Genomic DNA, 25066 nt, shown 5'->3' on the forward strand with positions numbered 1-25066 from the left:
GCACTTTTCAGTATTTCAATACTGATTCCCAGCAGTGAGACATCCCGATCCAAGTAACTTCGTGTTATTTTCAGAGCGTATGTGGAAATATCTTTAGGTTTCACCACAACAAAAGTTCAAACACAAATTCTCACCTCAAACAGCTGAGGTATCTCTCTTCTGGAGAGGTATTCCTTCGCATCGTTGGTGTTCATATTTGTTTCGGGAAAACTATCGATGCTGTTGAGTTGAGTCCGTGTAGAATGTATTCTGTTGCAGGTTCACGAATCCGTGATGCTGTTGCGATCTTAACGCATTCTCCAAGTGCCGACTAAACTAGATGGACAAAGACAGCTTCACTCTTAGTAAATCGTTGTGCATGGTACATGCTTGATCCAGCCTCTCCTTTAGTCTTGCTCTTAGTATCTCACTTCAGTGTTTGAAACCGCCAACAAAACGCGATACACCTGCACGCGGCTGGAGTGACTCGTGTTTGGGCAGCTGATGCGCGCGTCCTGACGACTGATGCGCGTCTCTGGAGTTCAGAGGAAGAAAATAGAGCATGTTAGCGAGCGAGAGATGCTGTGTGTAAAAAAAAGAGGGAGAGAGAGAGAAAACTAAAAAAGTTTTTGTGGGCATCTTGAATTGTGTGGGCATATGTTTAAAAAACGTTTCAAGCGTGTAGCTATATAGGCTACATAATGTAGGCTATGCTGTAGGCTATTAATTAATAATTAATTGTTTAAACATTAATATTTTACATAATACAAAATGCAGTGTACAATATTTTAACATTTATCTATAATATTTCAAATTATAATATGATATATTATAGATAAATGTTAAAACACATATTTTTGTACAAAATATTGTACAGCATCGGAATTGATCTAAATGTTAAACTATATATAGATATATAGTAAGAAGCCTATACACAGTATAGGCTACATATGTATATATAGTCAATCTTTGACTGTTAGACAACTTAATAGGTATTAATTGTTTTGAATTTTTGAAAATTGCATGAATTCAATGGCAGGTAAAATTTTGCAGAGGACAGCAATGGATCTCATGTTGGTGTGTTTCAGATTTCATCAACTAATACAATCCTATATTATATTAGTATGTATTAACCTATATAACTCTGACATCATTTTCACTGTAAGTGTAATACAGGCACCAAATGTTCCATGATGGATTTTGACATTTTTAGCCTCCATCTGTCCTACAATTTCCCTTAATCCAGCGTCAGTGTTACAGTGCCTGCTGATAAACAGGTCCTAGACCTAGCCTATATTATCGCGTAAAGTGGAATTATCAAGCACCCATCATGTGATGAGATGTGCTGCTGCTCTGGTCTGAAATTATAGAGAAAATGAAGCCTGTTGAAGAAATTTCAATTTAATCTGGTGCAGCCTATCCTTTTTGCCATGCTCTTTAAGGCAGTTGGCTAATTGTGGGTATAATAATGGTATAGGCTATAAATACTGAACATTTTAGAAAAAAAAAATATATTTTTCAATGGCTCATTATTTAAGGTTTATAATAATTCTGCTATTTACAGTAAACAAAACCAGGGATGTTGCTTATAAATGTATGCGATCTGGGACAAAATGTGGGTCTCTTAGGTCTATGGGTCCAATTTGTAGCTATGATAGCCAATATTTTCTATGCGAGAAAAATAAATCTGTTTATCACTGCAAATACTGTATATATATATATATATATATATATATATATATATATATATATATATATATATATATATATATATATATATATATATATATATATATATATATATAGCCAAATGGATTGCTAGAAATTTCTATTTTTGTTTAAATGTATTTCTAATACTTTTATCATTTATAAAATGTAATGCACAATGTAATGACTTTTAGTTCGGAAAATGGGACTTTTAATCAAACCGGAAGTAAAGCGCTTCCTGGTTGCCGTTGTAAATCTAGCTAGTCACTAAACCGGTGACGAACTAAAATGGAATATTACAATTTAATGGCACTATGTGCATGTATTCATTTGCTTGTTTTCATACCACATGTATACAGTAACTATGTTGAGGTAAGTGTCTTTATTAATAGCTGTTGTAAAGCGTCTCTTTGATTTATTGAACTGGCAGTGAAGCTTTCAGCAGTAATATTCTCAGCTCAGCATTAAGGTTTCTTTTTTTTAATGTTTATTTAATTATTTTATGTCTGTCTTATCTGTTAAATATATACACACACGGATACATGCACATATATAAACATACACTGAGTTTAATTGATTTTAAAGCGTGCTTATGATGCCCAGACATAAGTTACACACTGTCTAGGTAGGCAGCTTACCAGGTTTTGAAACACAGCCTGTGTGTTACATTATGATGACCAGTTTGTTCTAAACAGCACATTTCTGTGGCCATTTGGATTTGTTTAATCAGTCATCTATTTATGACATTACTTTTTAAGACGTGTCTGTATTTCTTTGTCATCTTACATGCACTTCGGTAGAGCATTTTGAATTAACAAATGTAAAATATAATGTGTATTGTTCAGAAATAGTTGTTCATTATTCATTGCAATATATTGTCAGTGTTGTAATTCACTCTGTGCAAGACAAAATATCTTATCTTCAAATGTCATCTATCAAGTTCTTTCTTATATTGCATTTGATGTGTTCAAACATCCACACAAGTTTATCAATTTCACAATATAAATGGAAGCAATATAAAATATATTTACAATCTAAATGGCAAACAATATATGATAAAACGGTAATTTTGCTTTAGATTCAGTGGCCTCCTAACAAAAATCTTTTTTTGACATGCCCAACAAACGGGTTTCTTTTGTGAAAAAGAAGTGCACTTCTTTATTATTCTGTATTGAATGTGCATGTGTAGTGTACTTCAAACCTTTAAAGTGTATTCTCAAAAACTGTTCTTGCAGATAATATAATATTATTGAGCTAAATGTCCACTTAAGTCCACTTTTAAAAAGTGTAATAATTAACATTTTTACTTCACACACAGACAGTAGATTTTAAATCATTATGTTTTGATAATGTTTTGTTATGCTTTTTTATTTTGATGTGTTAACCAACATAATAAAGCACATGTAAAGTAATTGATTATAACTTTAAATGTAGTGTTATTTTATTCGACGGTACACTTTAACCATATTTCAAAGACAATAGAAGTAATTATGAAATTACATATTAAGATTAAGTCCTACTTAACAAAAAAAACCCCACTCCAACTAATTGCATTTATTATAAATTTAATCTGTTATACAGTTTAATTTCAAATAACATGCAATTAATTGTCTGAAAACATTACATTCAGTTTGCACTTACAGTAATTATGTTATTTTAAAGTATAGTATTTCCATAATGGTTTGATATTTTATTATATAGCCTAATTAGCATTGACTATTTGGCTACTTTTAGTTTTAACTAGTTTTAAAGCTTCACCAGTTCAAAACTTATAATGTTTTACATCACATGACTTTCTGATACAGACAGTAATTTTTGCTTTTAGCGCTTAGCTACCATATTACTTCCGTAATATCAGTACCTCTCATAAACTTTCATTCAGTGGCTAAAAAGGACAATGTTTCTATGTATGGCTTACATTTGCTATTCTTTTTTCCTTGGATTGACCTGAAAGAGAGAATTTTCCTTAGATTGATTAAATTACTAATGCAATTAAGGAGACACAATACATGCATGTACAAACATACCAAAACAAATGAAATTGAATTACAATCAAATGTTTCCAATTTACTTAATGTCTTGGAGTCTTGCTCATCTCTATTAATTGTGTAATGATTTTATTTTCTGATTGTTGTTTAGACAAAAGCTGGACAGTTTTTCAGCAGTGGCCACACCAACAACTGGGCAGTTCTCGTAAGTTAGATTTTTGAGAATTTATAAGGATTTTTAATGCATAAATTTTTAAAAATGTACTTTTGTTACTGAAACATAGCAACAAAACAACATATTATTAACAAACTGTTTTCAAATAGCCCTTAATTGCTCAACATGGTAGGAGACATATTCGAGCTGTGGTTCTCAACCTTTTTGACTCCAAGGCCCCCCATTGTCTACAACAATATTTGAAAGCATCATGACTTTTCCATTTGTCTGTGATTTACTGGATACGGAATAAAGATGGGCATTTTTATGAATATACTTTTTTTTATTTTTATAAAAAAGTATATTCATAAAATGCATAAAAATGTCAATCGAGTTACATAATTTTATTTATTTACATGATATTTCACGGTCTAGAAATTTTAAAATCAGACTCCTCATTTATCCAGGGTTTGCAAGACAGTTGGAACCCTATCTCTTCAAAGGAAAAAAGGGGGGATTAAAATAAATATCTTATTTTTTAATGTTTTAGCATTTTTTAATGTTGGTTTTGTTTTTATTTAAATAATTAAGTCATCTTAAAACTCCCTTAGAAGATCAGTGTCGTTAACTAAAACTATTCAAATTTGTTTTCAGTAATTTAAAATAAAGATTTAAAAAAAATGTATATTAGATTAAAAAAAAAAACGTAAAGGATTAGTTCACCCCAAAATGAAAATTTCCTTATTATTATACTAAGAAAATGTTCCAGGGTTGTTCCATGCTTTTCAATTGCAACCAAAATGCTGAAGCATGCGTTTCAATGGGCTCCAGAGGCTCTGCATGATCCCAGATGAGGAATAGGGTCTTATCTAGCGAAACGATCGATCATTTTCAACCTTTAGCATTTTGGTTGCAATTGAAAAGCATTATGTGATGTACAGTACAACCCTGGAACGTTTTCTTCAAAATACTTAATTTCTTTTCGACTGAAGAAAGAAAGACATGAACATCTTGGATGGCATTGGGGTGAGTAAATTAGCAGGAAATTTTCATTTTGGGGTGAACTAATCCTTTAAAATGAAAATAAAAACTTAAATGAAAATGAGAAATGTTGAATATTTTACAACTAATTTATATGTATAAACTTATTTATTTATATTAAATATGTTTAAATTGAAGTTTAAAGTATTTCTGAATAAACATACATTAAAGCGAAATATATTATATTAGGGCTGTCAAATATTATACTGTACATACATACATACATACACCCACTATTGGTTAATGCTGTTTACTCAATGTTTTAGTCTGCTTTTGTAGGTTTTGTAAAATATTGGTCATAGTTAATGCAGATATTTTGTACTGTATATTTAGAGTATACTGTATTTACAGCATGCTTTCTTAATTGCTGCCTTTTCCATGATTTTTGTAGTCTTCTAATCATGCTTATGTTTAGGTCTGCACATCTAGATTCTGGTTTAATTATCGGCATGTGGCGAACACGCTGTCAGTATACAGGAGCGTAAAGAGACTGGGCATTCCCGACAGGTAAACTTCAGGTCATTTACTTCAATTATGCTGTAAAGCATCTTACCTAAACACAATTAAAAAACAGTTAACTGGCTTATTGAACCACATAGGTGGACCAATCCATTGTATATCAACTGTTTTTCCACACCTGGCATCCTCATTATAGTGACACATTATTTAAATGGTCTTTTACCCACTGTTTTTCCATTGCTTAATTTGTGTTGTCCAGAGATAGGTGCATGTGTGCTCTTTTGTCACAATGAGGCAGTGATATTTGTGCCTCTAGCTGCAGTAAAAGTCTTCCTGTCTGCTCTGATTAGATGTGTTTGCTCTGCTTTCCCAGTCACATTGTGCTGATGCTAGCCGATGATATGGCCTGTAACTATAGAAACCCCAAACCAGCCACTGTGTTCAGTCATAAGAACATGGAGCTCAATGTGTATGGAGACGACGTGGAGGTGGATTACCGCGGATATGAGGTGAAGCTGCTCTTGGTTTAATATCGGATTTTGAAAGCTTGTCATTGTTTTCAGCATAAGATTTTTTTTTAAATGTAATAAAAATAGTTCTAAACAAAGTCAAAGCAGAATCAACCATTGCATATTTCTGAGTAACACACAAGTGTTTCTGAGTTAATCAGTTGAGTGAATGAATCAGTTTGTTATCGACTTGTTGCCACAATGTAACCTGCACTGTCACTATAAAATCCATATAGATCTACACAAAGTCAAAGACATAAAGTTTTGAGACCCAAACCTTTTTGCTAGCCTTTTGTGACAGTTATTTCTTAGTTTAAAGGCATTTATTTTTGTTTTGCAGGTCACAGTAGAGAACTTCCTGCGAGTCCTGACGGGACGTCTCCCCCCCAGCACCCCTCGATCCAAACGTCTGCTATCAGACGACCGCAGCAACATTCTCATCTACCTGACAGGTCAGACCAGTAATGGCCTTACTGTTTTCTGTTTTTCCCCCTCCTTTTTCCTGAATCTGAGACTCTCCGTTTTCACAGGTCATGGAGGAAACGGCTTCCTGAAGTTCCAGGATTCTGAGGAGATCAGCAACATGGAGCTGGCTGATGCATTTGAGCAGATGTGGCAAAAGAGGAGGTAATTATAGAAAGAGCTACAGTGGAAATGCAGTAACGCTCATATATTTGGCATGATTTAATCATTATATACTCAGTTTTTACCACACAAAATCTCATTGACGTGATCGGGCATGGTGTTGGCTTTTGGTGAAAGATCTTGTCTGATACTTGAATGTTTACAGGTTTGAATCCCATCATGGATCCATGGATATCACTGTTATGCCCTTGATTGAGCCACATAACCTTTGTTTGTTTCAGCCATTGTAATGAGTATATAGGGTTGGGTATCATTTGAATTTTCAATTCCGATTCTGCTTATCGATTCTGCTTCTTATCGATTCCTAAATTTGAGTGAAAATAGTAGATATCATTCACATTTATTCTAAGTCTTATTGCAAAACATTTAATTGTAGCTGAATACCATGAACAAAAATCAACAGGCTAAAGAACACTTACACAAGGAACTTTTGTCTATGGTTTAAAAATACCATAGCAAAAATTAGCCTATACATTTCAAGCATTGTTAAAGACAAGTAAACACTCAGTAATTTCAAAAGAACAAATAAATACAACTGAACAAAGATACTATTGAAATAAAAAGAGTATTCAAATATTTAGGTATTCAGGTACAGAAACCGTAATCAAATGTAAAATAACACTTTACCTTATAAATAAAATGTACACATATAGTTACATTTATTCAGTCAAGAACAAGGGCCAGATTTACAAAACAGGGCAAATTAGCATGAGAGTGCAATTCCATAGAAGTGCAGATGAGAGTGGAGAGTTCTGCGCGTGATCTACTGACGACGCGCAAATTAATGAACACCGACGCACTATCCGTTAGCGTCTGGTTTAAGACGGGTTTTTTGGGGCAGTAAATAATGGCACAAACACCAGTAAATTTAGGAGCGTAAACCTTTGTAAACCACCTTGCGTGATTAATTTAAATACTCTCATCTCATAAATACTGTGTCTGAAAGGGAAACTCCTATAAATACATATGCAATAAGGTCAGCCTGCAAAAAAACTGTATCCACACCTTTTCAGTGCAAATTCGTCACTGTGTGTCTTTATAAAATCCTGCCGGTAGTTTTTTAACGGCAAAAGAGGGTTTGTGCTGGTGGAAGCTGTTAGTTTGATTTACGTTATTATAGAGACGACAGCAGGGAGATTAGGCTGCTGTCACTTTAAGAGCTGCACGGATCCAATATACTGTTACACATGCGTTTTCTTTGTCAACAGTTTACATTCACTTAAGACACAACCGACTGTGTTTACAAGGATATTTTAACATATTTTTGTGTGTCTTTGTCCGTTCAAGTGCAAAAAGATGCAGAAGAGAAACCAAGTTCAGTATCGCGCAGTATTCATTATGAGAGGCGGCTTTCTGCGCATGTTTTGGATGTGTGCACAGCACAGAACATGCCCGAGCGAGTCTTCTTGTGCTTGAATGGTTTAAAATCAAATTTGATCTGATAAACTTTATTAATCCCCAAGGGGAAATGTACACGTCACAGCAGCACATACCACACAGTATTTAAATGTGTGTGCAGCACAGAAAACAGCACGTGGGTATTGTGCGTGAATGGTTTACTTTAAAATCATATTAAAATGCACACAAAGCAATCGATAAGAGGTATTTAAATTTTAATTGTATAACAAGTATCCCATTCCTAACCTTAAGTATTCGATTCCGGTTTTCGCTTCCCAACCCTTTGAGAGTACTGTAAAATGATTTGAATAAAACTGATTTAAATTGGCATAGAAACTAAATTAGTAAGACAAATGAGCAAATAAGAACCAGCACCCATCCACTGGCAAACACCAATATGGAAAAATCTTTTAAAAAACTGTTAGTTCCAGTCTTTGAATTTGATTGACTGAGCATGGTGTACATTTAGGACATCCTCAGACCTAGCCATTGAACGAAATGGCATCGCGCCTCAGACTGAAAGGCTTCAGGTCTCAGGAAAAGCAATGTTATACAATCTCATACAATTAGGCATTGCGCTGAGGTGAAACATTCTCAGACATAAAGGCATCGGACAAATTGGCCTCATACAAAATGGCATCAGATATAAAGGCATCAGATGAAACAGACTCCGGTGGAAGCAAGTGTGGATGATTCAGATTACCCTGCCTCATTGTGACGTCATATGCACGTGGTTCAGAAGTGGTACAGAATAGATTCAGAATGGCAGAGACGGGTAGAGTGAAGGTAAGCTGTACCTGTGCCTGAATATATTTTATTCTTACTATTTTAATACAATTTTACACTGGTTAAGTTGTATAGAACATGTCCCACTGCGATTAAATAACACATTGCAACATTAGGGCATTTGTGGCCTAATGGTTAGAGTCAGACTGATAACCCGAAGGTTGCGGGTTCGATTCTCAATACTGGCAGGAAATGACTGAGGTGCCCTTGAGCAAGGTACTTAACCCCCAATTTCCCACTGCTCTGGGTGTGTGTGTCCACGGTTTGCTGTGTGTGTGTGTGTGTCAATGGTTTGCAGTGTGTGTGTGTTCACTACTCACTGCTCCTAATGTGTGTGCATTTGGATGGGTTAAATGCAGAGGACAAATTCCAAGTATGGGTTACCATACTTGGCCTTCACATATCACATTCAATGTACACTTTCAACTAGCTAGCTTGTATGTTGACAAAATATAGTGAAGTTAAAGAGATATTTCGAGCTGTTAGACTGCGTTATTATTAGCACAGTGCTGCTTTGTGCAAAAAGATAATTGGGGAAACGGCTCTTTCTTACAACAATTTGAATATATTTACAATTAAATATCAAAAAAGGGGCAGAAAGTAAAAGAAAACGGAAGAATGCCGACAGAATATAGCAGTTATACAATAAACATAGCTTTATCAACGTTATCCACATCGCTATGATCAGATGCTTTCTTAACTGCTGGTTTGTCACTACTGTCATTTTGTTGTGTGTTTTTGCTGTTATTGAGAGGAAAGCATGCAGCACATATTTACATATTCATCTAAACTCCTCTCACAGCAGTGTGGACGGCGCCTGGATGTTCACTAATAGTATACACTATGCAAAGGTATTTCCTACTTTGTTTTACCCCCAAGCAGAAAACAAAAAAGAGCTTTGCAATGAATATTTTGTGGCCTTGAGTCCATTCCATCCGATGCCTTTTTGTCTGAGGCTGTTTCGCACAATGTCTAATTGTTTGAGACCTGGCACCTGACATTGTTTTTCCGGAGGTCTAAAGTGTCTTTTAGTCTGAGGTGAGATGGAGTTTTATTTAATGGCTGAAGACTTAAAGGGCCAGATTTATAAAACGGGGCAAATTAGCAATTTCAAAAAAGTGGAGTGGAAAGTTCTATGTGTGATCTACTGACGACATGCAAATTAAATACACAGACGCAGCCTGATAATTTCCATAATGACCAACACAATCTACTAAGAGCAGCGCAAATTAGCGTCTGGTTTAAAACATGCTTTTTTTGGGCTGTAAATAATGGAGAAAAATACCAGTAAATTGACCAGCGCAAACCTTACTAAATCACCTTGCATGATTAATTTAAATACTCTACTCCCACAAATTTAGCGTCTGAAAGGGAAACTCCTACAAATCCATATGCTATAAGATCAGCTGCAAAAATAACCCTGTCCATGCCTTTTCAGCGCTAATTTTTCACTGCGTGTCTTTAGTAAATCCTGACAGTTGTTTTTTAACAGCAAAAGAGAGTTTGCGCTGGCTCAAACTGGCCCTTGGTCTGAGGAATGATGTCTTTTCGTCATATGATGTGCCTGAGGTCTGAGGATGTCCTAAAATGTACACCGTACAAGCGGGATTCCAAGAGTGCTGATATAACAGTCTAAAAGCACTGAGACTTCACTGTATCACTCTGCTTGTCTACGCTTGTGCGTTCCTGACGTACTGTCAGTCGGCATTTGTGATGGAGATATTAAAGTGAATCTCTTCTCTGCAGGTTACATTCTTACGACAGCAATGAAGTCAATGAATCATTAATTCAACTGATTTGTCTACATTATTATTATTATTATTAAATATAATAACAATAATAATGCTTATTCCATAAAGACAACAGTGTGAATGTGGTGTGAGACAACTAAAGTGGAGATATTTTAAAAATTTCTTTTAAAGAAATATTTAGCATCTAGGTTTTTTTTCCACCGTATCCTCATGCTAAAAACAACTATAAGTCCACATTTTGAAGCCACAATATGTAATTTTTCACTGCTAGAGGTCGCTTATTCAAAACAAAGGCATAGCTTGATGACGCCTGGATTTTGCAAAGCTTTTATAATGCCGCAGACAAGTGCTTCCATATGCGCGGTCCTATGTAAGCTGCGCTGTTTTATCATATTAAATGCATTATTTGAGTGTGTTGAAAGTTATAATGAAAGTATGAAAGTTATAATGCTTCTCTGTGCGTTCGCTCAGCGGCTGCTATGAGACACAGGTCTAACACGGGTATGATGTCATTGATAGGCGACGCACGGACACCGCCCGTGTCCTGGTTTAAATTGCTTATTTCTCTGGATTTAAACATTCTTGGAAACATTTGGGAAAGTGCAAGTACAAAAGTCAACAAAACATTGTTCAAGTGGTTTTTGGATATTTTAATCAAAAAATCTTACATATTGTGCCTTTTAAAAGCGATACATTTTGAAAATGAGGGTTTGCATCTTTGATACTTTTCTCACCCAGGTTAGTTTGCATTCCTGATCCACTCAGGAGTAAAACCACTGACTATGCTTATGAGTGAGTCATTGCCTTTCATTCATAACCACTGATTCATTCAGTAACAGCACTACCTGTTGTTTGATTCTGCTTTGGTTTTGTTTGGAACTATTTTTGTTGTTTGAGGAAAAGTTAAGTAATTAGCAATTGTGTGTTTAAAATGCAAGTTACTCAATATAAACATTACTTGAATGCTTATTCAGCATATCAGCAAATGTATTAGTTCAGCTTATTAGCTTAATCATTGTGTAATTGCTGCTTTTGAGAACAAATTGCAGAAATTAACTTAAACAAATCCAAAAGACATTAAGTACGATCAAAGTGAAACATGAATAATGCATTCTAGTCTTCATTGTGCAGGTCCTAGAAACAGTATTGATGTACATGGCTGAAGCACTGCAGCTGCCTAACGTATTAATTGCGTGTTATAAATGCTCTAATAGGCTGTTTAGGTTCCAGCGCTGTGTAAATATTGTAGTCTGGTGTGAGGTGCAATGAGAGCTTCCTCTCTTCCTGTAGAGCACTACAGCACAGGATGTTTTGTCCCTGTCAATGTGGTAATTGCAGGCTTGATCCAATAAATTATTAAAACCCCTTTTGTGCTTCATTGCTCCCCCATTACATTTCAGGTTCATGCGATTCCAAGCCGTCTCATTCTCTCGCTCTCACTCATCTGCGATGGCCAGAAGTGGTTTCAATTTTTTTTTACTATATATGTATTTATTGTATTTTATTTATTTTATTATTTTTTTGTGAATGGAGCATAAATGGGTGCCGGGGTCTTGGTTACCGTGGCAACAGCTTGTAGAGAGTGCTGTGTTGGTTGTATAGTGAGCATGGATCAGACAGCTTTTGAGCCCTGTGCTATAGGTCAGATCTATCTTTTATTACTTCACAACCAGCTTTAATTACAAACTATATTAGCCTGCAACATTATACATGGAAAGTGGTTTAAGGCTGACAAGATTCGACTGGCTCTAAAATGGACTACTTTCTTTGCAGGTACAACGAGTTGTTGTTCATCATAGACACGTGCCAGGGGGCCTCCATGTATGAGAGGTTTTACTCGCCGAACCTCATGGCGCTGGCCAGCAGCCAAGTGGGAGAGGACTCGCTCTCAGTGAGTCAAACTTGGTGCACCTGATCTTCTGCACACCTGAAATTAGCTGCATTATAGCTTTTGAATAACATTTAATCTCCTTAGCTCTGGGACCATTTTTGGGGATTTCTGCATGGATTTGGCTTACCCAAATTAAAATGCTTCCCATACCCACATACAGTGGTACATGAAACCCTTTGGAGTTACATAAAACACTGCTTAAAGTGATAAACATTTAATTAACATGTAATAAACCCCCCCAGAAAGAGGCGCTTTTTGGTTAGAAATTCATTTTTGAAAGCATATAAACAGGCCCTGTGTGCTCTAACACCCTGCAGACAGTTTTGGCTGTTTCCACTAGATGGCAGCATATCTTACAAAAAAAATATTTTGTCTGTATCATGTTGTATGCGAGATTTATTCAAATGGATCTGAAGGGAGGAATAATACCTTTTTTTAATGTAATTTCCGCCTGCACAAAGTCTCCCCATACACAGTGGTATAAATGCAATATCCCAGTGTCACAAAGTTCTTTTTTCCAGTGTTTGCTGACATATGCTGGAAACAAACAAAACTGTCTGCAGGGTGCTAGAGCACACAGGGCCTGAGATATACACTTTCAAAAATGAATTTATAAAAAAAATAAATAAATAACAATTTATAACAAAAAAATCAAAAAGTGCTTATTTTTGGGGGATGGGGGGTTGGGTTGGGTACAGCTCAGACAGCATATACTTACATGTGTATCAGTGTTTCCTGTAAAATGACAATTGTGTATTTAAACCACTGTATGTGGGTATGGAAAGCTTTTCAATTTGGGTAGGCCAAATCCAGGCGGAAATGGTCCCAGAGTAATTTAGTGTAAATAAGTTACTTTGTGTAAAACAAATGCCAAAGTAATGTAATCTTTCAAATGGTACCACATATGAGGTCAGAGCTCCTCCACAGAAATTTAAAATGTAAAGTATATACTTGATGACGCCTTATCTGGGTCCTTGTAGCCCAAGAGGTTAAAAACATTTACATGAAAATTATAGACAGAAAGGATTTTGGGGATTAAATGGATAGGAAATCACAGGGATTCAGGATGTGATGAGGTCTGGGATCAAACTTACACCCTCCCAAACAAGCACCAAGGCTTGGTTTTTCCCTATAACATATGCTAACTGCTAGATCACATCTTGGATTGATTCAATTCATTCAAACACAGTTTGGGGTCAAAAATGACAGTAACAATAATAATGTAACAGGATTTCTACTTCAAATAAATGCTGTTCTTTTGAACTTCGTATTCATTAAAGAATCCTGAAAATTTTTTATTTCCACATACATTATATTTAGCTTTACCATCAGATTTAATAAATGCATTTTAAATTGCATATTTAAATGTATTAAAACTGTTATTTTAAATTGCAATAATTTCTTATCTAAAAAATATCTCTTATTCTAATCATGCATGCATTAATTTGTTCAAAACTAAGGTGAAACTAATTTTGAACAAATAAATGCATGCATGGTTAGAATAAGGGACCTCTTTCAGAAACATTAAAAAAATCGAACCGACCCCAAACTTTTGAATGGTAGTGTGTCTGAAAATTTGCATCAAACAAACTACATAAACAGTGTTAATCTTTTTAACGAAATTATTGATTAAAAAAAAGTATTGTTTTACTGAGGCATTGAATTCATTTGAATGAAATTGTTAAAAAAAAAAGTAAATGTTTTTTACAAGGAGATATCTATATTTGTATACATTTTATTAAAGGGATAGTTCACCCAAAAGCAAAAATTTTATGTTTTTCTGCTTACCCCCAAGGCATCAAAGATGTAGGTGTCTTTGTTTCTTCAGTAGAACACAAATGAAGATTTTTAACTCCAACCGTTACCGTCTGTCAGTCGTATAATGCATGTGAATGGGGTCCAATTCTATTAGAGTAAAAAAAACATGCACAGACAATTTCAAATTAAACCATGCGGCCCGTGGCGACACATTGATGTCTTAAGACACGAAACGATTGGTTTCTGCGAGAAACCGAGCAGTATTTATGCTATTATTTCACCTATTATCAGACGAATGTCATCAGCTCTCCAGACCGCCATAACTTCCTGCGAATAAGGTCAAAATACTGGCGCGGTCATAGATATATACATTGATGCCTCATTAGTGCCTGCACAGATCCGTCAAATGAGGACTCTATGTATATATTTATATGATTGTGCCGGTATTTTGACAGATCGTTTCGTGTCTTAAGACATTAATGTGTCATCACGAGCCACAGGGTTTAATTTGAAGTTGTCTGTGCATGTTTTTTTTACTCTAATAGAATTGGACCCCATTCACATGCATTATACGACTGACAGACGGCAACGGTTGGAGTTAAAAATCTTCATTTGTGTTCTACTGAAGAAACAAAGACACCTACATCTTGGATGCCCTGGGGGTAAGCAGAAAAACATAACATTTTTGTTTTTGGGTGATCTATCCCTTTAACCAGTATTTTCTTAGGTAAGTACACTATAATAACACATACTCTAAAAGAAAGTGCAACCGTTGTGACTAAATTTGACTAAAATGATGTGCCACTTTATTAAAGGGTAACTTCAGTGATTTAGCATTAGGCTTTGTATCAGTAGAAACCCGGTAGTATATTCAAATTATGGTACTTTCCCCCCTCATATCCCCGTGAGACAAGAGAATTATGCATTTTATTTCTGGAAAAAATCCTCATATGACGCAAATATCGTCATTTTGCGACATCGGAGGATTTTTTGGCCAGAGGCTAAAGACTACAGCCACTAGATGGAGCTGTTCCGCATGTTATCAACCCGCCCATAGGGGAGAGATCTCACGCACAGAATGTAAGCCACAGACGGCCGCACGGACAATTATAACGGAGCGCGGTGCAGAGTAAAGTGAGTGTTTCAACTTTTCAATGAATCCCTGCAATAGTTTAGCTTCCATATGCGATCTTAAAATGTGCCAGACTGGCGCTTTACGTTACCTCAGTTCTGCTCAGCTCTTCGTGATGAATGAAATCTGACACTGCTGCGTCTGTGCTGTGACTTTCGTTCGGGTCACTCACACTTTATTGAAAAGTCACGTTCAGTTTTTAATTGTAGTGTTTATTCTCTAACTGAACGAAATGATTGTATTACTATGAAGATCAAAACGACAGTGTATGGAATGGCCTAGTAGGGCAGCGAAGCAAGTGCATTCTGGGAGTTGTTGTCTTTCATCCACATGAGACAAAAATACATTTTCTGTCTTTTCTCAGTCTAGAAGGTACCAAATTCAAAAATAATTTCACATTTCTACTACATAAATGACCCAGTTTAAATACAAAGCTTAATGCTAAATAACTGAAGTAATCCTTTAATATAGAATTGCCTAAAAGTAATGAATAGAACATTAAAAAATATTGAGTAAATTAAAGGTAATTTTTGCTAACAGACAGAATCTTTGATCAAACCACTGTTAATAGTTTTTAATGCAAAAATTTGTTGCAAAAAGTTGACACTTATTATTATTATTATTATTATTATTATTTTTGTCTAGTCACATTAGACTTGGTGTGAACAGACTGTAATACACTAGACTATACTAGATTCTACATCTGTACAACACGACTCTCTTAAAATCCCTGAACATGAATAATTAATATAAGTTTTAAATCATTAAAGAAGTATAGAAGACTGGGATTAGTTCACCTTTATTGTTTTGTCCTTACAGCATCAGCCAGATTTGGCAATAGGGGTCCATTTGATGGACAAGTACACCTTCTACTTACTGGAGTTCCTGGAGGAAGTCCACCCTGCTAGCCAAGCCAACATGAATGATCTGGTAAGTGTCTGTGTGCCTTTGTGTTTTGTATTGGTGCCTGTTAATAATTCCATCCAAATAATATGGAGAATGTAGATGCTTTGTGAATTGTTTGGCATTTTGATTGGAAGCTAGTTGTAAGGTCCTATAGGAGCATTTCCCTTATCCACAATGCTGGTACAAATTTAACTTAAAAAGTGGCGGCCATAAAGATGTCCTGTCGCCTCAGATGAAAAGAACGGCCTTGCGGACCATAGGTCTCATAACACAACACTTTAAACAGAGCGACTAATACAGGTGTAGGTCAAACAGCTTTGAAACAGTCAGGAGGGAGACCTTTTCTCTGAAGGCCTGGGCGAGCTTTAGTTTCTCTTCCATTCATCTGAGTGGTTGGAGTCCCACCAACTCCCACATATCATTTTGATCTCTCCTGCCCTCCACATCCTCTCTGCTTGGCACAGTGCTTTCCCAGATCAAACAGGCTCAACAACAGCCTCTTTTCTGGTGCTTTTTTGTTCCCTGTGCTCTACTTACTCTCTCTCTCTCTCTCTCTCTCCATTCTACTGCATTAGCAGTGATATTATTGATTTCCCGTGGGAGAAAGAGAGAGGTTTTAATGTGTATAGAAATGGGCCACTTGATCTTTCATGAATGATCTCTCACATGAATGATCTCTCTTTCACGCTCATCATCAGAAAGATTGCAGAATGTCTTTCTGGCTGTCACTGTGCACTGGGAGTTGTGATAGAAAATAATGCCGTTTTGTCAAAGTTTCATTTGGCTTAATTCTGAAATTGTGTCAAGTATGTATTGAAACTTGCCTCTGAACTGAATGTTCAGGAAATGACATTTTGAAATTAAAAGTCATGTCAGTTGATTTGTCATTCCAGCCATGAATACACTTTATGGACAAGTGTTAGGACACCACCTGACCATTACACCAACAGGGACTATTATCACATTACATTCTAAATACATACAGTGGGATCCACAAACATTAAAAACTTACTGTGAAATTTCTTTTTGCCATTTCTCCTCTTAGTCTTATATTCAAAATATTCACAAAAAACTAACCTTTGAAGTTAATTTACACAAAATATAAATGTGGAATAATTTAAATAAATCTGGTTTTCTCCAAAACATGTGTGCCAAAATTATAGCCTGACGTTGTCATACTCAATTCTAGTCAGAATATGAGTCAGATACTGCTCCGTTGGGCTGCGATTATGGGGTGTGTCTCAACCGAAATGCCTCTGCACTCAATTGGATAGACCTTCAACCAATCAGAGCATACCAATCATATGTTGAGCGATGCATAGTAGTAGTGGGAAGTTCGGATCATTTTACAGACTCGGATCTTTGAATCTCGGTCAGCAAAATCTTTTTTCAAGTCATTTTGTTAATTTCAGCAGAATATAATTAAAATGTCACATGTTAAATTCCCCAACACATCTAGTATTTATGCAAACTTTGATCACATTTGGAATAAATTATAAATGATAAGCTAATGCAGCCAAGGCCAGACTTTAAGAAAGAAATGATTCATTAATTGCTTAGCTGGATATTCAGGCTATGCAGTATGTATATATTTACATATTCATCTAAACGCCACTGCTCACATATTTCAAACTTTGTTTTACCCCTAAACAAAGAACGAAAAATAACTTTGCTGTGAGTATATCAGGGCCTTAATATGGAGTTGGTGTCCCCCCTTTGCAGCTATAACAGTTTACACTATTCTGGGAAGGGTTTCCACAAGATTTTGGAGTGTTTCCATGGGAATTTTAGCCCATTCATCATGTCATTTATGAGCTCAGGCACTGATGTTGGATGAGAAGGCCTGGCTTGTGGTGTCACGTCACTTAAAACAATGCTTACCTCACTTAAAATGTACTTTTGCTATGGTCAATTATTTTTATTTTTTTATTTTGGCACATTTCTTTCTCCATATATTGTTGATATGTCAACTAGTAAATACAGTTTTATCTTGTTAGCCCTTAACTGTCACCCCCTTTTTGAGAATACACATGAAAATGCACTATCCACTATCCATAGACCTAAGTTTGGTCTTGTTTTAAAGCAGACACTCGGCAGATTCAAAATATGAAAGTATGAAAAAGTTATGGAAGTTTAAATTTACTGTAAATAAAAAATACTGTACTAAATATTTTTTATTTTATATAAAATATATATTTTACAAAAAATGTTTAATCTAAAATTACTATAAAATCAAAGCCATATGTCTAAACAAGTTGTGTTCCAAATTTGAAGTTGATATCACAAAAATTAAAGATTTTGTTTAGGCGCTATACCAAAAATAGCCACCGGGTGTCATTGAAATTCCATTGATTGTTTTTTCCTGTAAATTTCTCGATGATCACAAAATGGTCACCAAATATGGAACCTTGAGACTCAGACCTTTCCGACGATATGTGTTTTGTCAAGATTAGAAAAGATTTTGATTATAAAGTAGTTAAAATAATTGTTGTAATATGAAACATTACACCGCCCACTAGGGGAGGAGCCCGCTAGAAGAATTTAAAGTACCATTTCCATGGTAACGCAACGTCCAATTTAAAAACGGTTTACACAGGATTAATTTTGAGTTCGTAAGCTTTCGAATGATACCTAATTTATGATAATTACTCAAATATATTAAACGAAAAAAAGGCGATCAAAAAAAGAGTGCCAGGTGTCCCGCCAGCGGGACAGTGACAGTTAAGTTTAAACCATATGTTTTACAACTAGCCCCGCATTGTGTGACTCGCTCACCCCTAATGATGCTGAAAAATCAGCTTTGCCATCACATGAATAAATTACATTTTAAAAAATATAACCAATTGAAAACAGTTATTTTAAATTATAATATTTCACAATACTGCTGTTTTTACTGTATTTTGGATCAAATAAATGCAGCCATGGTGAGCATTAGAGACTTCTTTCAAAAACATTTATATACAGTATCTTGCCAACCTCAAACTTTTGAACGGTAGTGTACTGTCAGACGAAATATCACAATTTCCGCAGTGCTCACATTAATTATATTAATATATTTGCAGTTGCGGTTAATTAGGCTGTTAAAAATGAAATGACTGCACGCAGATTTTTTTAATTTATAACTCTACTTTCTTTCGATTGACAAAACTATTGTTGGCCTTTTTGTTGATTAGGAGCTACTGCTTATAAATTTCATAAGCTTGTTTCATTGCATTAATTCTCTAACGTTTTAATTTATCAAACATTTTCAAAAGTTCAAAATTCTTCCTCTTATTCATTTTAAAACAGTTTACAGTGATGCAGCCTAAACTATGCAGTCCTTATGCTTAGCTGATATGATGCACATATTCTTAAAAAAACAACTTCTTAGTCCACATTACTAGTTTTATTGTGCATTATTCATATGTGTATATGTGCAGACAAAATGCCTCCATTTCCCAGTCAGGAACGTGGTTCCCAGCTCCCACAATCAACTGCAAACCCGCATTCAGGTCTGTCTCCATTCTGATACAGAAAGCCAGGCATTCTTGAATCTCATTGAATATTCAGTTTCACTCTGAAATATGTCACGTCATGGAAGTAAAATGTATTGTGAATGCAATTTAATGTCAACTTAAAATGCGAGACCTGTCATGCACAAGACGCTGTAAAAGATGCGAGAACTGAGCTCAGCGGTTAAAGACGTCCATCTAGCGCGTTTACATTGAAAAACAAAAAGTAGCGCAGTGGAATGGAAAAACCTGCTCTGTGTGAACGGCCCCTTACTGGTTACATTTTCATGCCTGTATTTCATCTACAAGCCCATTTTCATACATTTTCGGAATAAGAATTCACAAGATCACATATTGATGACACGTTCCTGCACCCCATAGCTGGATGTGCGGGAACAGATGTTATTTAAATGGTAATTTTTGTTATTTTTCTTTTGTATTCATTTCTGACAGCTTCTAATAATCTGCAAAAGCATTTGGGAATGAATGCGCTCTTAGAACTTGCCAAACCGTAATTAATCTCTTTGTTTGTGTGTCTCAGTCTCGTTTGACTGATAGTTGCGTGTTTGTTTCAGTTTAAGGTCTGCCCGCAGAGTCAGTGTGTGTCCACTCCTGGTCACCGTACCGACCTGTTCCAGAGAGATCCGGGGAGTGTCCTCATCACTGACTTTTTCGGAAGTGTTCGTAAAGTGGAGATCACCAAGGACACTATCAATCTGACATCTCCTTTAGAGCCGCCAGTGCAGAGGTAAGTGGAACACAGTCGTTAGTCTCTAAATTATCTTGAGTATTACCGTTTCCTGGAAAAATACACTTCATCTACTGTAGTAAATTGAGTAAATGAGCCCATTCAGTGTTGGCTTTTATGGGGCACAATGTACGCTTATATAATGGAGTTGGCTTATACTGCCTTTATAGTCATTGAAGGCTTAATACTAATAGAAATTAGTTTGTGATATAATGTGTGTGGGCAAGAGGATCATGCTACATCCTATTCATCAGGTCTGTGCATTTAAGTGACAGACTAGGGGTCCTATTTTAATGATCGAGCACATGGTCTCATGCGCATGGCGCAGGTGCACTTAAGGCGAGTCTGAATCTACTTTTGCTAGTTTAACACCGCAAAAAGCGGTCAGCGCATGGTCCAAAAGGGTTGTACCTAGTCTCTTAATAAATCATGGGTGTGTTTTGGGCGTAACGTTCAATAAACCAATCAATTTACATGACAGAATTTGCAAGTGGAAAGACTGAACGCTTCTCCAGAGAGGAATCCTTTTTTATATATTTAAAATATGTTGTGTGCTGCTGTGCGTTCCTGTGTGTGTAATAAGTAGGGCTGGGCAAAAAAATAGATTTTTCGATTAATCTTTTTTTTTAAATGTGGTCGATTCAAAATCGATTCTCAAGGCCAAGAATCGATTTTTTTCCCCCGGGGGTTTCCAGTCGATCCTGCCCGGTATCGCATATATGCTTGTCGTTAAGATAAAATCGAATGGCAATCGCATCTAAGGAAGGCACACAAATAACAGAGATAGTGTCGAAATATAATGCATCATCCGGGGCATAAATCAAAGCACAGACGCCCCTGGAGGAAAAAGCCTCCATTAAAACGGACAGAGTCTGAATGGCGGTCGGCTAAATAAAGGCCTACCCAAGTGTACCTAAAATAAAAAGAGTTTAATATACAGGTTTGTGGCTCTTCATTTCTTTTTAATTACCCACTTGTAAACTCATGTTCACTGTTCTTTTTTATAAATATAGTAGGCTATTTGAATTAAATCTATATTCATTGAGTTGAATCGAAATTGAATCGAGAATCGAAATCGAATCGATTTGAGAGCTTGCGAATCGAAATCGAATCGAATCGGAACATCTGAATCGATACCCAGCTCTAGTAATAAGCAGAGTGCACACGCATTATTGTGCACCTGCCTATATGCGCATTACTAACACGCACTTTAAGTAACACAAAAAATACTGGCCTTTACACCAGGTTTTTGTTAGTCAATGGTGCAGTGGGTTTCAGTTGCCTCAAAATAGCAACGCGTCAACAATGCGCCTGAACACACCTCGTTTTCAGACCAGCACGCACATGGGTGAACAGGTGGGCGCGAGTGCATTTGCTATTTAAACAACGTGGCACTGGGTGTGAAAATGATAAATGCGTTGGGCTGAAACAAGCATAAAACACTTGCGTCGCGCCAGGTGTATGAATGGGCCCTAGGACTTGCATAGACTAGTCAGGTAGGCAACTACTTAAATCCCTAGTCGGCGCTGTTGCAAGCTTTGAGTATTTTAGCGCGCAATTACCATAATTTTACATGTCGATGTGCTTGTTTTTGGGTGGGTAAGTGTGGATATCGGCAGGTTGGAGTAATGGGCATGCCAAAAGGTAGAGGGCGTACCGAAAGGTCTTTACAATTGGTCGCGAAAGCTAATAACAGTGAATAGAGTACATGAATTTTGTCTCTACCGGTTGAGTGAAGATGTAGATAAGTGATGCGAGTTCAGATCTGTTATTGTTTTTATGTTTTATAATACCCCTAGGCTAACTGATAAAAAGATTTTTATTAATTATGCAGTACACATATTGTTCAATGTCAAAGACACGGATGTTAAAGGGGTCATGAACTGCATTGTTTTATTGTTTTTTAATGTTTCCTGTGGTGCACTTATAATGTTAGTATGATTTTTACATTTAAAAAAATGGTCAATTTAAAAATGAAAGGCATTTTTCCTACCCTAGTTTTAGTCCTCTGATTTGAACTCTCTGTTTTAAGAGGCGTATCTGATGTGAGACTTCAGTGTAAAAGATTTTGAGAGAGTTAAACATGTAATACTTTGCTATTTCATATACAAAGATGTCAGCCAATCACAGCAGTGGGTGTTTACACTGAACTCACATAACGTCTCGGTTACGTATGGTAACCCTCGTTCCCTGAAGGAGGGAACGGAGACGTACGTCGGTAATAACCGACGAATTGGGATCACTTCAGAGAGCCCCTATCAGCTTCGAGAACTTAAGAACAGGCCAATGAACAATTGGCGTGCGAGATTTGCATCTCGCGCTCCGCCCCGCGCCACGGGTATAAACGGGAAGCGAGAGCACCGCACTGACGTTTTTCACTGAGGAGCCGAACCAGTGACTCGGCCAAGCAGTGATGGAAGGAACTGTGGCGACGGGACGTACGTCTCCGTTCCCTCCTTCAGGGAACGAGGGTTACCATACGTAACCGAGACGTTCCCTTTCAGTCGGTCACTACGACGTACGTCGGTAATAACCGACGAATTGGGATCCCTATGGAAAACGCCACAGTTACTACCACTTCCAGCGCCCAGCGAGAGCCCCTCAGACCCCGTTCTGAAGCGGGCGGGAAGATTCACGCTAGAAGAGTCATACTGCTGTTCCGCAAGACCCATTCAGCAGACTTGATTGGATAACGCTGGGAAAGCGTGCCCGAAGGACGCTGCGGGAGCCACATCATGCCCGGAGGGAGTTACCATGTGGAGAACACGTATGGGCTGGCCGTGGGCAGCACAACATACGGAGTCCCAGGGGAGGCCCCGGCCTAATGCAGGCGGGGGACGACACCGTACTGAGACGGCAGAGAACTCTGCCAAGGGAAAGACACGAGCTCGCCGTAGGGAGCTGTACCGTGGAAATACACGTATGGGACCGCCGTAGGGGTCACGACATACGGAACCCAGCCTGACACAAGTTCCACCAATGCATACGAGTGCCAGACCTGGCGTCGGACGCTCCGCAACATCCGACTGCCGAGGGGTGCGGAGGACTCAACAGGGTTCGCCTATCCTGGGGAACTCGACTGGAGAAAATAAGCGCACGTATCCGTTCCAGGGGAAGGGAATGGCGCAGCAAGCCGACACTAGAACGGGCACTTCAGTGAAGCTGACTATGGGAAGCGAGCACACGAGAAGCCACCGGCTCTACACGCAGGCTATAAAACCTAGCGAACGTGTTGGGTGTCGCCCAGCCCGCAGCTCTACAAATGTCTGTCAGCGAGGCGCCACGAGCCAGCGCCCAGGAAGAAGCTACACCCCAGGTGGAGTGAGCTCTAACCCCGAGCGGGCAGGGCACGTCTTGGGATTCATACGCCAAGACGATGGCATCCACTATCCAGTGGCCCATCCTCTGCTTGGAGACAGCCTTTCCCTTCTGCTGTCCTCCGTAACAGACGAAGAGCTGCTCTGAGGTCCTGAAGCTTTGCGTTCTGTCCACGTAAGTCCGGAGAGCACGGACGGGACAGAGCAAGCTAGGGCTGGGTCTGCCTCCTCCGAAGGCAGCGCTTGCAGGCTCACCACTTGGTCCCGGAAGGGAGTAGTGGGAACCTTGGGCACATATCCAGGCCAGGGTCTCAGGGTCACCTGAGAATCACCCGGCCCGAATTCCAGGCACGATTCGTCGACCGAAAATGCCTGCAGGTCCCCTACCCTCTTAACTGAGGCCAATGCAATCAGGAGTATTGTCTTTAGAGACAAGATCTTAAGCTCTACTGACTGTAAAGGCTCGAAGGGCGCCCTCTGCAGTGCGGTCAGCACCAGAGACAAGTCCCAAGAGGGTATAGAAGAAGGGCGAGGAGGATTTAATCTCCTCGCTCCCCTTAGGAACCTGACGATCAGATCATGCTTGCCTAAGGACTCACCATTAACGAGGTCATGGCTTGCGGCGATGGCGGCAACATATACCTTGAGGGTGGAGGGAGACAGCCTTCTCTCCAACCCGTCTTGAAGAAAAGATAGCACAGATCCGATCGAACATTTCCGGGGGTCTTCTCGGCGAGAAGAGCACCAGTCGACGAACAGGTTCCACTTCAACGCATAAAGCCGTCTCGTAGAGGGGGCTCTGGCGGAAGCGATGGTGTCGACTACCGCTTGCGGTAGGTCACCTAGAACCTCCGCGTCCCGTCCAGGGACCAGACATGGAGTTTCCAGAGGTCTGGACGCGGGTGCCATAGGGTGCCCCGTCTCTGAGACAGAAGGTCCTACCTCAGAGGAATGGGCCAAGGAGGTGCTGTCGCGAGGAGCACTAGTTCCGGGAACCACGTCCTGTTGGGCCAGTACAGAGCTACCAAGAGGAGATGCTCCTCGTCCTCCCTGACCTTGCACAGTGTCTGTGCAAGAAGGCTCACTGGGGGAAACGCATATTTGCGCAGAGCCCGGGGCCAGCTGTGTGCCAGTGCATCCGTGCCGAGGGTCCCCTCGGACAGGGAATAAAACAACTGGCAGTGGGTCGTGTCGTGGGCGGCAAACAGATCGATCTGTGCGGCCCCAAAGCGACTCCAAATCAGCTGGACCACCTGGGGGTGGAGTCGCCACTCTCCGGGAAGCACTGGCAACCGTGACAGCTCGTCGGCCGCACGATTGAGCAGGCCCGGAATGTGGATAGCACGAAGGGACCTCAGATGCTTCTGACTCCACAGGAGGAGATGGCGGGCGAGTTGGGACAAACG

General features: G+C 38.2%; 2 protein-coding genes across 3 annotated transcripts in view; one reads left to right on the forward strand and one right to left on the reverse strand.

The window, feature by feature from the left end:
• Positions 1-516, reverse strand: part of ak5 (adenylate kinase 5) — a 130636-nt gene extending 130120 nt beyond the window's left edge. For both annotated transcript variants that reach the window (XM_079819387.1, XM_079819386.1), the window contains exon 1: positions 135-516. In XM_079819387.1, the coding sequence (XP_079675513.1) occupies positions 135-194 (60 nt within the window). In that variant the 5' untranslated portion in view covers positions 195-516. The remainder of the gene's footprint in view (positions 1-134) is intronic.
• A 1387-nt stretch (positions 517-1903) lies between these two features.
• pigk (phosphatidylinositol glycan anchor biosynthesis, class K) overlaps positions 1904-25066 on the forward strand; it is a 58730-nt gene continuing 35567 nt past the window's right edge. Inside the window, exons 1-9 of the mRNA XM_079819803.1 lie at positions 1904-2058; positions 3826-3879; positions 5285-5376; positions 5702-5837; positions 6178-6289; positions 6368-6464; positions 12191-12308; positions 16018-16128; positions 20171-20343. Coding sequence (XP_079675929.1) covers positions 1975-2058; positions 3826-3879; positions 5285-5376; positions 5702-5837; positions 6178-6289; positions 6368-6464; positions 12191-12308; positions 16018-16128; positions 20171-20343 — 977 coding nt within the window. The 5' untranslated portion in view covers positions 1904-1974. The remainder of the gene's footprint in view (positions 2059-3825; positions 3880-5284; positions 5377-5701; positions 5838-6177; positions 6290-6367; positions 6465-12190; positions 12309-16017; positions 16129-20170; positions 20344-25066) is intronic.

This window comes from Gobio gobio (assembly GCF_949357685.1).
Source record: "Gobio gobio genome assembly, chromosome: 6".
Lineage (NCBI taxonomy): Eukaryota > Metazoa > Chordata > Actinopteri > Cypriniformes > Gobionidae > Gobio > Gobio gobio.